Genomic DNA, 15,169 nt, shown 5'->3' with positions numbered 1-15,169 from the left:
TATCTGCAAAAGCAGACATTATTAACACGTTACTGCAGTGAATATTCTGTATCCTAGCAACCAGGGCCCGTATTCACAAAACATTTTATCTTAACACTAAGAGCTCTCTTAAACGGCAGTAAAAGTTTTTGCTTAAGGCTGCTGAGAGCAACTTTTACTAAGGAACAGAAAGAAATCTTAAGCTAAGAGACCTAGTTGCTATGGATGATGTCAGCAAGATCACTGACTATGACCACAGTGATAGAGGATGGGTCTCTGTCAGTCATTTAATCATAGAAATATTATAGAATGAGGTCTCATGCTGACATATTTAAATTAATATCTTGAGATAAAAATGTAGTATTGTAATATATAATCATTGCCATATTCAAATTATGATTAGAAAATATACACTAAGTTACTAATTCAACAAGTGAAGAGTTCACTTTTTTATTTATTTGATCAGTTCATCATGTTTTTTATTATGCATTACAATTCATTCATTAATTGAACTGCAGTTGTTTTTTATATAAAATACAGCTAACACATTTCACATGATAACGCAATAAAAACACGATATTTAAAAATAGGAGTTATCTGTTTCCGCAAATAAACTATATGTTCATATAAAGTATATACAAAGTATATGTTCAGCTAATTGTCAGAATTTTGCCTGTCTGCATCTCATAAACAGTTAGCAGATAATAGTTGTCTTTATGATTAAGTTCATGAAAATTTTCTAAAATGTTTACGTTTCAAGGCAGACTGCCAGTGTTACAGTCCTCTTCACTACTCCTAACATTTCACAGATTTAGGAGCTAGTTTTAGCCAAAGACTGTATACAATATGGACGTAGTGTCCGTGACGTCACCCGTAGGTTGTGAAGAGTAAAAATGAAGCCTAAAGTAGGCGGAGCTGGTCGTCGCCATCTTGGCATCGCGTGTCACTCCCGGATAATCGTAAATGGGCAAAGAGGCGGGACGTGGGTGGAGCTGAGGCGCCCGGCCACGTAACTATTTTGCAGAATTTTAAGGCTTAATATAAGTTAAACGGGTGATTTATAAAAAAAATCACCCTCCTCACAGTTGCCATGAAGGGTAAAATGACCTATATAGACCAAAATAATGCTTTGTACTAGGCTGTAAACATGTTTTTTTTGTGTTGGCCATTTTAACATGGGGCTCAATGAGGTTCTGCTATGGTTTGGAGCCCGCCTCTAGCGGCCAGTCGATGAATTGCAGTTCTAGTCCCTTCCGTGTTGGTGTCACGACAGAGACCGGAAGATCGCCCCTTGGTTTTAGTGCTAAAAAACGCTATGTGAAATACTGTAATACCTAATACCTAAAATTAGGACTGATTTAGGAGAAACTCTTAAAAATAATGGGCAAGTTAGGAGCTACTTTTAGCCTTAAGATGTTTTGTGAATACAGGCCCTCATGTCAGGTGATAAAGCTGTGGGGCGTTTTCAGACTCTTAAAAAGGACCAAAGGAACAAAACTAATACAAAACTGTATATCAGCACAATTTCGATGAAATTCTTCAGTAAAACGATTCAGGATCTTTACAGCTACATGTGGGAGAAGAACATGTTTTATTATTGCATTGGTTCAGCCGGCTACATGTGCAAAATAAACATAAAAACCAAGAGTTTTGCCATGTCACGTCACACACATCTACTTTCTCAATATATCCGTTTAATATCTCGCTCTGTGGGCCGGAATAAATACACTGTAAATCTCTATAAATTGTGTTAAGGTGCGTCATACACAATTCCAGATAAAAAAGACACAGTAACAATGTCAAAATAAAAAACAAACAAACAAAGAAAACCAAAGTCAGAGGTCATTTAGGTACATAGTACCAAAGATTTCAAAAGCAGTGATATATTGCATCTTTCCATTTAAAGCGCTGATATGAAGTGCGCTGTTTGAATTAAATGAATACAGATTTCTATTCTGAAAGGTGTTGTTTTGATAAAGCGCATTATTCAAAGGAATACAATGTTCGCTGAACTTCTTAGTAGCCTGTTACGTTTATAATAAAAACACTTTGTTATTGAAAAAGTTTCTCAGTTCATATTCATGTCAGTTAAAAGTCCACAATGCCGTCAATATCCTCCGAGTTTTGTCTCATGAATGGCGACGGCGACTCCTCGTTCAGCAGAAACTTTGGCACGTTTCTGTGAGGATAAGCAGTCTTTGGAGCAGGAAAGCCCCTTACGTTACCATGACAACAGCGTGAAGGAGGAGAATATCAAGAGCAGAGCCGGCGAGAGAGTCTGAACCACGCTCGTGCCAGAATTCAGCCGATCAAAGTCGTCTGTTTGTGGGTGATGGTATCTGTGATTGTTGGAATTTTCCGGCGTCACTGTGTGTGTGAGAGAGAGAGAGAGAGAGAGAGAGAGAGAAAACAACAGAGTCAATCCTCAAACACAAACTCATCAGATCAAAGCGTGTTTTTATTGCGATGAGGAATAAAGATAAAGTAGATGAGTTTACGTGAACATTCCACAAGAAACTCAAGAGACTTTCAGTTACGGGATAATCAGAGAAGCTGCTGAGATATTTCTTATCCATTTAAAGTCCCAGTGAAATTAAAAATGACAATTCTTATTTTTTTCATCAAATATTGCAGCGTTTATAGTAAATAGCTTATCAATGTGGGTCATTTTCTTTTTAAAATTCATGTACACTCATAATCTTCAGTTAAAATCTGAAAATGCACTTCCGCCCTGAAATGACCATCCATCTCAAATGACGTAAACTAGACGGCTTGGCCGGAGCAGCCGTTGACTCCTCCCCTTCAACTGTCAGTCTGCTGCCAGTTTCATTTCAAAGTGCAACGGCTGTTTTTACACATCCAATCAATTCGCAGTGAAAAACGCAAGCCACGCCCACGTATTTTCTCCTTTGAAATTCCTTTTCACTTGGAAATGTGTCAGAATACGGAAGTAAAAACGATCGCAACTTCCGGTTCACAGGGACTTTAAAATCATCAACATACAGACTACAGCATCTCTGATCTCCCCAGTGCAAAGCATTTTCACATTTAACGTTACATTATAGAGCTGATATAACACAAAGTTGATAATAAATGAACCAAACAGATGCAAAATGTGAGAGATGCCTCCCCAGATGTGTCCCTGCCAGAGGTCGCGTTAACCGAAAATTCTCCATCATTTTACACCAGTGACGGAAAAATCTGAAGGCCGTCTTTCATTTTGACGGAGTTTGGTACTTTTTGTCGAGTTGGTAGCATCCAATAATTTCCTTGATCGTAGGGACGCGAAGGGACATATACGTTTCCCATTCATTACTTATAAACGCCTCGTCCATTCAGGAAAACCCACGCGGGATCAGCGGAGCCGAGCCATGAGCCAGGGGCGTGTATAAACGAGACGACTATGACGCCCACCACCGTCTAATTTGTTTCGCCATAGTTTCAAAACGAACTGAAAAACTTTTAGCATTTTCATAACAACACAGCGATCTCTAACGTTGTTTCTGGATCTGATTCTGCAAAGCCTGCATCTGTCATTCAATAAGTGCAGTGTTAACAGACTGTTTTCCTCCAGAGAGCGATGGGGCCTAGCGTCATTATGGATAAACCTAGCTTTCAGTGAGCGGAAAAAAGTCTCTCTGCATCTTCTCCTTTCATGACCTAACAGCAGCTTAAGTTACTTGTAAGTGAATAAATGAATTATTACAAAACAGCGTGTAAAAGCACATGTCATTGTTACTGACTGGACATGAACATTTGTCTGTAATCAGTATTTTATGTCTGACAACACAAACATTAAATATGTAAACGACTTCGGCTTTATTGGCTATTAAAACTACAGTAAGTTCAAAGAATGCATGTTCGTCGCGATGATGTCACAAACATGCTAATTGGCACGTAATATCACTTTGCACCATAGTGACGGGTAAAAATAGATTGGGACGGATTTTTTAGGAGCCTGTCCGTTAAAATTATGGACAATGAAAAATTGTCGCAGACATTGTGACAATGATTGCAGAATTTAACGCATAATCAAACAAACTCCACAAACTTGCCAAATTTAGAGATTGTTTCAGATTTTCTGCATAATTTGGACAAAGACGCGCCATGTGACGTCATCATATCGCGCATTCCGTCAAAACCTGCTCCAAAAGTCAAGCAGAGATACTTTAGAAGGTTTTTTCTTATTCTTCTGTGCCTATGCCCCTTCAAAAAATTAAATTGTTTAATGTACATTGTATGCCATCTTGTTATGTAAATCTGTAATATTTTGTTATATTTCAATAAAAAAATAAAAAAGAGAGATACTATAGAAGGGAGATAGAAGGATCTGTAACACTTACAGTTTGCTAACAACATCCATTGACATCTATTTACAAAAAAAAAACTAGCCTCTGGTTTCCTTTCCTTTGTTCCGCTGGAGGTGTTAGCATTAGCCGTTACGTTTTTTTGGCACACATTGGTGAGTCAAGTCAGCCTCACCGATGAGTGCGTCACGTTCTTAAACAACACACCTGGAAACAACACAAAGCATCTGATCCATGAAGAAAGCCGTCATGTTTATTTCGGTGTCAATGAACATTCATCACAATCAACGAGACACGAGGAAAACATGCCAGCGGCGGTCGATGTAGAAATCTTCTTCAAAGCTCATGGCAGGTTTTAAAGGTTTGCCGCGCCGGTTTGAGGGCATACAGAAACAAACAAGAAAAAACAGCAGGAGACCGGCGTCTCATCTGAATCACGACTGTTCGCTTGATACTTCAGAGCATGATGACAAAAACACATGCGTGATGAATCCTGGGAAACATCGAGATGACGACGAGAGATGTTGAACGTGATTAAACGCTGGAGGTCACGAGGTCGGACACTATCGAGTGCTAGTAGGAGTTTCTAATAGTAGGATTGCAGTCATCATGTCATGATGCTGCACATTTGCATAAAGTGTGATTAACGTCGTCACATCATCAATGACATCACGTCACCTCATGTCACCAACTGTGCTGAAATGATTAACTTCTGTTCACTGTGGTAGTACCATGGTACAGTGTTGGTATAAGATTGAAATACTGCGGTACTGAACGATTGTTTTATAGCGTCATTTGCAAAAAAGTGTACTATCAGGATTTCTGCCACTTTTTTGTACATAAATGTAAGTATCATATATATATACAGTAAAATATACATTTGAATCGCATTTTAAAGCACGCCACAGTTCTGTAATAGTACACCAAAATATGTGGTATTAATATAATATTCTTATTGTTATATCTTTTCCTTATTTTTGCTGTAAAAGAATTGCAAAATTGTAAAAAGCACTCTAGAAATAAGTATGAATTGAATTTTATCGAACAGGAAAAATGCTAAATGCAAATAATTAAACTTAAGTCATCGTTTACTCGCCTTCGAGTTGTTCCAAATCTGTATAAATGTGTTTGTTCTGATGAGCACAGAGAAAGATATTTGGAAGAATGCGTATAACCAGACAGATTTTACCCCCATTGACTCCCATAGTAGGAAAAATTACTTTATCATCAAAAGAAGATATTTTGAAGAATGTAGGACAGCAAACAGTTCTGGGGCACTTTTGACCACCATTGTATTTTTTCTTACTACTGAGGGGCAAAATCCGTCTGGTTATACGCATTCTTCCAAATATCTTTCTCTGTGTTCAGAGCAGAACAAAGACATTTATACAGATTTGGAACAACTCGAACGATGACAGAATTTTCATTTTTGGGTGAAGTATCCCTTTAAAGTGAAAACTTCACAACAAGTCCATTAACAGGATTTTAGTTATAGTACCGTTCAGTTTTTGTGAGGGTCAGACACGGTGGTGCAGGCATACAAATGACTGGCGGTCCACAATCTGATGGCGTTTTCTACAAGAACAGAATAAATATCAGGCCGAGAGAGGAAAGACAAATGCGTTTGGATGCGGTCAGGAGTAACAGCTCATGCATCTTAGCGTTTGGTTAAAGGTTCTCGATCAATATCTTTCCAATTACGACTGAGCTCAGACAGGTTTGTAGTTAAAAAATGGTCCACTCCATCTCTTTTAATTAACTCTGAATCAATCGCCCGCATTTACACTTTTACATTTACATGTGTGCACGTTTCCATCCATACATTTGCAACCGGCCGCCTGCGCATGTGCAAGTTTGAACCGAAAGATATATCATGTTATTGCTTTTTTCTTCCGATGCATTATTTTTCCTATCTTGTTTTCGGACCAAACCTGGCTTTGTTTTGAAGCTGATGTAATCGTCTCGACTGAACCGACCTCATGTCCTGTTCGAGCAGGCGATGTTCTGCATTCTACAGACAAAAATACCAACAAATGTGTCCATTTTCCTTTTAAAAATCCTATCAAATGAGCATAAGTGCCAGAGCGGCTTCAGATAACACAGCAAAGACAAAGTCGGATGCTGATGTAAAATCAATGCGAGTTAAACCTCTCGGACCTCAGAGAAAAATGATCGATATCAAAACAAGCAGGAGGAAAAAAGGCAGAACAGAGAGAAGAGGTGAACTGGGATCTATCTGTACTGTATCCACACTGAAACAAACAACAACAAATGCATCGGTGTTCACGAGAAATGCCTTCAGGTTAATTACAGTGAGTACAAACGTGAAAGTACACAAAAGTACATTTCGAGCAGGGAATATCATTTGAAAGAGTTCTGTGTTCATCCGGATAATGTCCGTTAAATAATTCACGAGAATGCAAAGTAATCTCTCAACATGAAACAGCTCAGAGAGAGAAAGTGTGCACGCTTACATATGCAGAAGAGTAATTGACCTGAACAAACATAACACAAAACATAAGAATTCTGTTCTGGACCTTATTCTGGTCAGCGCTGTTGACTTTCAACACATCCATTATTGAACATCCACCGCAGGTAAGCGTACGGCACAAACAACTGCACTTTTACACGTTAAAGAAACTTAACGCCCAAAACACACTACAAAAAGTAATTTTCTAATGGTTTTAATGGAAAAAGCTTACGGTTCATAATGGTATCTTAATTGTAAACTTTAGAATTTCTGTAATGGTTTCTGTTGGGTTTCTATTGTTTTTTGCAGCAGGGAACTTATGGGAACAGGAAGAGAAGTCATTTCGAGGGGGGGGGGGGTGTTTACGCTTTTGATTAAAGATTATAAGTGCACATGAATAAAAAAATAAAGGGCACAGATAAATCTGTGTAAAATTTAAAAAAACAATGCTACCTTAAACAAATAAGAATAGTACATTTCATGGTGATTGTAAGGTCATTAAAATGACTAACTGTACAACCACACGTCACGTCTGAGCTCCAGACGACACAATGCTGAACCTTTCTCACGGGACAGCTTGATCGACGGACTGCGTTCAAATGATGACAAAAGCTGTTCAATGTGAAAAAGCTCAACATTAGTCATGAAAAGAGATGCTGACATTTGCCCAGAAATCTGCTGTGCTAAAGCTGCGCTTCTCTTTAAGACTTTAAAAAGCGCAAGCTGGGTTCAACAGCTTTAGGTGAAAATCAAGTTTTTAATGTTGTTTATATGTTTATGTGGTGTTTTTAACGTGCTTTAAGACAAACCATGTGCAAATGTATCATTAAAAAACATTGCTGAGTATTTTCTCCATAAAAGACTGAAACTGCCCCAGTTAATGACATCATAAAAACCTGTAACCAATCACATCAACTCATTGTACCCCTGTGGATCAGCAGTTTGAAGCATGAATATGCAACGATGGCTCATAAATTCAGGCTAAATTGATCACTGCATCGCTGTGTGAGCTCTCAGTTTCACTTTCAGTTTTAGTAGCGTCTGAACTGAGAGTGCGATTGAGTGGAAGCGGGGCTAATTTTCATATTCATGTCACTGCATATACTTATGAAGCTAAGGTGTAGAGTTACATTCAAGCTATTTTAAGTCAGGAAAAATAATTTTCGCAAGAAAAAACATGTAAACATGTAATCGTGATGGTCAAAGATTAGTTTTAAGGGATAAAACTATCGACCACAGGGAGACTTTAGGGGGACTTTAAAGTAGCGGGTCGAAACAGCACAAGCTGAAATATTTACCAAATAATTGTATCGGCTGCTAGGAAAGAAGGCAACGAGTGCCCTGGATGAGCCATCTGTGTTAATAAAGACAGAAGCGTGATGAGCGGAGAGAGAATGAAAGAGGAGCCCTGGAGAACTCGTGGAAGGATGGTTTGAGGTAGTCATGCAGATCAAGGCCACACGAGATCTTCTGTGAAAGCTGGCAGAAATCTTCTACTCGCCCACTCTCTCCGGCCCCAGCGTCCCTCCTCAATTAATTTACACCGCCCGGCAGGAACGCTGCTGAATATGGCCTTTGTGAAATATGGCTGTCATGCCGGACGTGTTTTCCCAGCCCGTGTTTGTTGTGGTTTGATTAATTCTGCAGCGAGGGCTCGGGCTCATTGATGTGAAGCGTTTATTGTAATGGCTTGTGAATGAAGGGCAAATGAACAACCCGTCTGTCTGTCTGATGCGTCTCGTTTTCTAAGTGTTTAGAGCCGAAGCTTGCCATCGACGCTGGTGTTCCTCTAGCTCAACTGGAGAACAGGGTCACGGGTTCAACTCCCAGGGAATGTGTTAGTGTAAATACAGTACTCAACAACTACACTGGAGATCAGAAATACTGAATAAACACACAACCACAACAAACATCATCTGCGGACACAAAAAACCAAGCGAATCCACATGTTTGGTTTTCATCATTTTTCGGCAAAAAAGATCACAAGAAGTGTTACCATAGGTTAAAGGCGCAGTTCTTAATTAACAGCGGCCACTAGTGTCGTGTTATATATTTGCCACGAATCGCTCAGTCCAAACACGACATATACTATAGCGAACTGATCAAATGTAGTAAATATTGTAGAATGCACTATAGTAAACTGTAGTGTATTACAAAAATACTACACTGTTAACGTACACAAGAATATCGTGTAATATTAAATATAGTTAACTGATTAAATTAAGTAAATACTGAAGTATACTTTGGTGTTTACTATAGTAAATTGTAGATAATTGTTGTATATTATCGAAAAAATCACTACACTTTGTTAATATATACTATTTTGTAATATTAACTATAGCGAACTGATCAAATGTAGTAAATATTTCTACTTTATTTTAAAAATATATATTTTTTTCTTTAATGTACTGTATGTGCTTTTGATATGTGTCCCGTTGTATGTTGTTCTCGTTAAAAAACAATAAACATTCAGTCAAAAAAAAAAGTAGTAAATTGTAGATCATTGTTTTATAAAAACATCACTACGCTTTGTTAATGTATACTAGAATATTTTGTAATATGAACTATCGTGAACTGATCAAATGTAGTAAATATTTTTTTCTGTACTCTTTTCTACTTTATTTTATTATTATTACTCTTATTTTCTTCTTTAATGTATGTGATTTTGATATGTGTCACCTTGTATGTTGTTCTTGTTAGAAACCAATACACATTCAGTCCAAATAAAGTAGTAAATATTGTAGTATACACTATAGTAAACTGTAGTGTACTGTAGTGTGTTTCAAAAAATACTACACTGTTAATGTACACAAGGATATTAACTATAGTCAACTGATAAAATGAGGTAAATACTGCAGTTTGCTTTAGTGTTTACTGTAGTAAATCCTCGTATACTGTAGTATATAGTAGAGAACTACTTTAGTTCAAATACTGTTGTATACTTTAGTTTTTACTATAGTATAATATAGTGTTCAATAACACAAGTGTTTATCCAGTTTACTATAGTACATATTTCAGTATACTACTGTATATACGTCCAGTGAAAACAATGGTTACTGGATGAAAAAAGCTCTAACATCATGTGATTGAACACATGAAACTTGTTTGGATATTTTGCATTTATAGTGTGACTTTACCCATTTGGAAGCCTAATATGTATTTTTAAACACATGCATATAAACCCACAGTAGTGCACACTTCAGTCCTGTATGAACACACACACACATCTGAAGACTGTAAGAATGATGTAAGCGGCACGCAACGCTGCGTGTTCACGTTCATCTGAATCAGTCCATTCGTTCAGTTTGGCTCAATCTGATGACGTTCGTTGGGTTTCACTCCTCGCCTTTAAAGCTGCTAAATATGGCCGTTGCTGTCAGAATTAGCCACCGTTTTCCCCGACAGAATAATGCATTTCTTTCTTCACTTTAACTAATGATGCTGTTGGCTTTATGGATGGGCTTTGCACAAACCATATATCCAGCATTCTTAATGTGCTTCTGATTGCTCACCGCCCAAACAAACATGTTTATATTTACAAGTGTTGCGCAATGATTTCATAAGCGGGAAATGAGAACAGGACGCTTTATATAAACACTGTACCCGCTAAAGAGGTTTTCCTATTCCATACAAATCCAACCGGAGGACAATGTTGAGATCTCTTCCGAAACTAATGACGTTTTGTTTCAGGAGAAATATCTGAGATGCAGAAGAAGTGTCCATTTGGCCTTCATTTATGAGAGAAATATTAACGAGATCTCATCGTTGATTTTTCTTTCTGGCCAAACGAGAGTGAACTGTTTTTACATTCAGAAGGAGATCTCACCGTTTCACCTTCTCCTACACGGTTTTCTTGCTCGGGGTGTTCTACAGCCATCAGAGTAACAAACTTTAACACTGAAACGTCGTTTAAAATATGACTTTCTACAGTGCAGTTGCCACGCTGAATAAATGTTGGCTTCAGTATACTCTGGTAAGGTAGAGGCCAGAAGACGTGACGCACATATCCCTCCACGCTAGATCTCCAGGGCCATTACATCTCTGTCAATCACAGACGCGCCCGTAACAAAAACTTGGCTCTGGAGTTAGACTCGACCTTGCTGATGAATATGAGAGAAATGATTGAACTTCAAAAAGATAATTGAAGCGACGTGTCATTCATCTACTCCTGACTTCCGTGAATGTATTTTCACGCTGGCCTGAGGGCGTCCTGATGTCTTTACACAGAGAGGTGGGATTTACATTCTACAGCCCATCTGGGTTATTCTCCTCAGAACAACATCGCTCGGGATCTGCTCTTGAAAACGAGGAAACCTGGGGAATTACTCCCATCTGCTCATGCAGGACATCGACTCTGAACAGAGAAGCATTGAGTTGACATGAATGCAACATGTACATACAAGATGCCCCTTTAAAGTCCCAGTGAAATAAAACATTACAATTCGTATTTTTTCATGAAATATTGCAGCGTTTATTGTAAATAGTTGATCAATGTGGGTCATTTTCTTTTCAAAATTTGGGTGCCTCACAATCTTCAGTAAAGATCTGAAAATGCACTTCCGTCCTGTAATGACTGTCCATCTCAAATGACGTATGTTAGACGGCTTGGGCGGAGCATCCGTTAACTCCTCCCCTTCAACTGTCAGTCTGCTGCCAGTTCCATTTCATAATGAAACGGCTGTTTTTATACTCCAATCAAATCGCAGAGAAAGACGAAAGCCACGCCCACTGTTTTTCACATTCGAAATTCCATTTCACTCGGAAATGCGTCAAAATACGGAAGTAAAAACGATCTCAACTTCCGGTTCACGGGGACTTTAAGACTGGTTCAAACCATCAATGTATGATTCTCTGTGGCAGCCTTGATGAAAATAATAACACATTATACTATAGTATTTACTCTAGTAAGGTGTAGTAAAATCCTTAGACACTACTGTACAGCCTTACTATTGTTGTATACTGTATACTATCTGGTAACACATTACAATAAGGTTGTATATATTAGAAACATGAACAAAATGCACATTAACAAAGCCTAGTCAATACTATAATAAAACAGTATACTACAATTAATTCCATTTACTATAGTAAATGCTATAAAAATACTATATTTTTCTCATGTGGGAGGACAATAATAATAAATATGAATAAATATATTGTTTAGCATATTCATTTTATTCAGGAATTTTACCATTGCATAATAAAGAAAATAATATAGTATAATACAGCATTTTTTCATGTGTGGAGTAAAACCTGCTCAGAAGTGACCCATCAAAAATCACACAAAACCAAGACCAACTGAATTCAACTTCATCCACATCAACTCAACACAAAGACCTGACTGGAGACGACGGGTCTATTTATTTATATAAAGAACATCTGCACACGCATCTCGAGGTTATTAAACAACATCTGCCTTCACTTTCAGTGCTGTCCACCCAACATCAAGTGTGATGACATCTACACATCATCAAAGACCCCAGAAGCAAAAACCCTGAAAACTGGGCTAACGTGAAATTGTACCTGGCAACAAAAGTTCAGCCGGCCTGATCTCTGATCATCACAAGAGCTTTGGTCTTTCAGGACTCGGATGGTGAAACATCAGGTAAAAATCGAGTATGGTCAAAAACATTGAGAAGTACAGCAAGTCAGGACTGATTTCAAAGATCTCACTGAAGCTTTTAAGCAGCAGCTCAAACCTGCTTGAGATTGGGTGAATCATTTCTGGTCTCACATGAGAAGAGACCGTGGTTCCGCCCCGCAGGATCTTTATCTGCTCATTAGCGCCGCGGCCTCGCCGGGATGTTTTCCGTCTAAATCACGTCTGCCTAATAAAGGAGCTTCTCACATTGACTCGGTTCTTTCTCCGTGTTAACCTCTCATTAACCTTTTTATTAACAGTCCTGGCACTCGGATCACGGCCAGACTCGCCCCGAATTCATCAAACGCCACGGCACAATTCTCCTTCGCCTCATTAGACCGATGTACTTTGAGAAAATTGCGCTTTCGCCGTCAGGTAATACGTTTCTAAAGTGCCCGCATTTGTTTGTCTAAAATCAGGAGGAATAATTGCAGAAAACATTTGGCCTTTCATGGAAAATTGCTCGATCGGGCGGCACAACATCAACAGAATAAATTGAAGCGCAGGTCTTACGCATCTGGTTTTAATGGACGCGCTTGCAAGCGCTTTTACACCTAATAGTTTGCAGTTCCAGCAAAGTTGTGTTTTGTGCGAGAAACGCGTCATTTCTTATTTACTCAAAGCTGATTTATTTATCTTCACTCTCTCGCCGCTGCGACAGCAGCCAAATATCAAAAGCCGGCAATTCTGTTTTATCTTCCCAATTTACTAAGTTCTGAATTTTAATGACGGCCAATTTTCTAGCTGTAATGAACCCATCAGACGGCCGGCAGTTGACGCTTTCCACCATGTGGCGTTGAGAGAAACAAACAGGACGCTTGTGAAATGACTAAAAGAGACTAAATAAGGTCTCGCCCGTCTATTTTGAGCTTCTTTAGCCTTCAGCTATAATTCTAAACGGCATCGATGAATGTTTCATATCGTCTCCGCGCGCTGCTTCTTTTTCAAGTCATCTTTAATTCACTGTCACAGAGAAAACAGAGACAAATATTCACATGAAAGTCATTCATTCACTTAAAAGGCATTTAAAAGGACTGATAAGTACTTAACAGTGACAAAAAACTTCATAAAAGTTATCAAAGTCATAAGTTATATATATAGGATATATGAAGAGTTTATTTCCAAAATGAAATAACTCCGTTTATTTATTTTTTCAAAAATCATGTTTTTTTTATGGTGCATTCCAATTAATATCAATCAAACTGCAGTTTGTTTGTTTTGATTTAGGGGCCGAAGACGCGTGACACGAAGACACTCTGAAAAGTTGAAATATTCCCATCTCGATGCTGCGCCGACGTGCAGAGAAAAATGTGCCTGCCACGTGTCTACATTTCAAATAACGTACTTGCGTGCGCAAAAGACGCAAAATGTGAATCGTCTCTTCATGCTGGGTTCAAACCAAACGCAAACAATCGCGCTGCACGCTCTTTATTACTCGCGGGAAAAGTTTGTTATTTTCGCACGCCCGATTCGCATCATTCGCACTCCCTGCCGCGAGTTCGCATCTCTACGTGTCTTTGCATTGACTTTGTATGTAATTTACTCACGCAAAACGCTTAATTTGCATTTGTTGTGAACCCAGTGTAAACCATAATAACTCAAAAAATACAGCTAACTAAACAAAAACATGATAAAAAAATGATTAAATGTGATGTAATGTTATAATTTAACGTAAAACCACATCCACATTTTTGGCAGATGCTTTTATGCAAAGCATGACGGTAACGTAACGTACATTTGATCAGTTTGTGTGTATTCCCCGTTGATAAAAAACCCATGACCTTTGTGATGCAGGAACAAAAATATCATCACAACTTCATCCCACCTTCATTTTGAAAGTGAAGTGTGCAAACCAAAAGATAAGATTATTCCTAACAAATGCGTGACACGCGTGTGGAAAAACCGTGCAGCTACACACAACACACACCAGTAACTCCATGAATTATATCCTAAATAACAACAGACTGTTCTTCCTCCCCTCACATCCCGCTCTGTATTTTTACATCACCAATGACGTACAACAGCCCAACACACTGATAGCTGCAAAGTCCCTGTCATCACACACACACAATGACTAATATACATTACTATCATACAGGTTTGTGTTCATCTTCACTTCATTTCACGGCTCTCCACAGCCCTTTTTTAGTGAGCTTGTAAACTGAAAATCTTTTATCGTTTCTGATAGCTGCCAGAGCTCTGGCTGTTATAGTCAAGCCCTGGTCTTCAGCGTACCACTGGGAATTTCAGAAGAACATCATTTGATTCATGACATTCCTTGCGAGGCCATTTATGGTAGGAGACAGGAACGGGTCGGGCCGGAGAGCCGCGGCTTTCAAGTCTGTACAGATAGCAAATGAATTCCATACGATTCACCATTTTAGGTCATGACAGAACGCTTGACAGTGATGAGGCAGAACATTCTTATCACAGTGCATTTACAAATGTCAAAGTGAATAAACCAATTATGAGTGTTTGTTAAAGAAAGCGATATTAGTTTTGTTTTAACATGTAAATCCGACAAAACAACATATTGACTGGCTCCTCCCCCTCTAAAAATAGCCAATAGGGTTTGGATTACATGACCACCTTAAATATGAGGCGAAAAGTGTCAAAAATTACATCGATACCATACCACAAAAAAACCATAGCACAGGTTCAAAAAGCAAAACCCAACACAAATATGTAACACAGACGTCATCTTTGAGCTCTACGGAGAACAAATCTCCGTAGAGAGGGAGAGAGAGAGAGAGAGAGAGAGAGAGAGAGAGA

At 38.5% G+C, this 15,169-nt stretch overlaps 1 protein-coding gene across 1 annotated transcript in view; it reads right to left on the bottom strand.

Annotated features, from left to right (window-relative positions):
• Positions 1-421: 421 nt before the first annotated feature.
• Positions 422-15,169, bottom strand: part of gpc5a (glypican 5a) — a 174,077-nt gene continuing 159,329 nt past the window's right edge. The window contains exon 8 of the mRNA XM_057331481.1: positions 422-2,346. Coding sequence (XP_057187464.1) covers positions 2,201-2,346 — 146 coding nt within the window. The 3' untranslated portion in view covers positions 422-2,200. The remainder of the gene's footprint in view (positions 2,347-15,169) is intronic.

This window comes from Triplophysa rosa, linkage group LG4 (genome assembly GCF_024868665.1).
Source record: "Triplophysa rosa linkage group LG4, Trosa_1v2, whole genome shotgun sequence".
Lineage (NCBI taxonomy): Eukaryota > Metazoa > Chordata > Actinopteri > Cypriniformes > Nemacheilidae > Triplophysa > Triplophysa rosa.
Note: the sequence above shows the minus strand (reverse complement) of the source record. Positions and strands in the feature narration are given on the sequence as shown.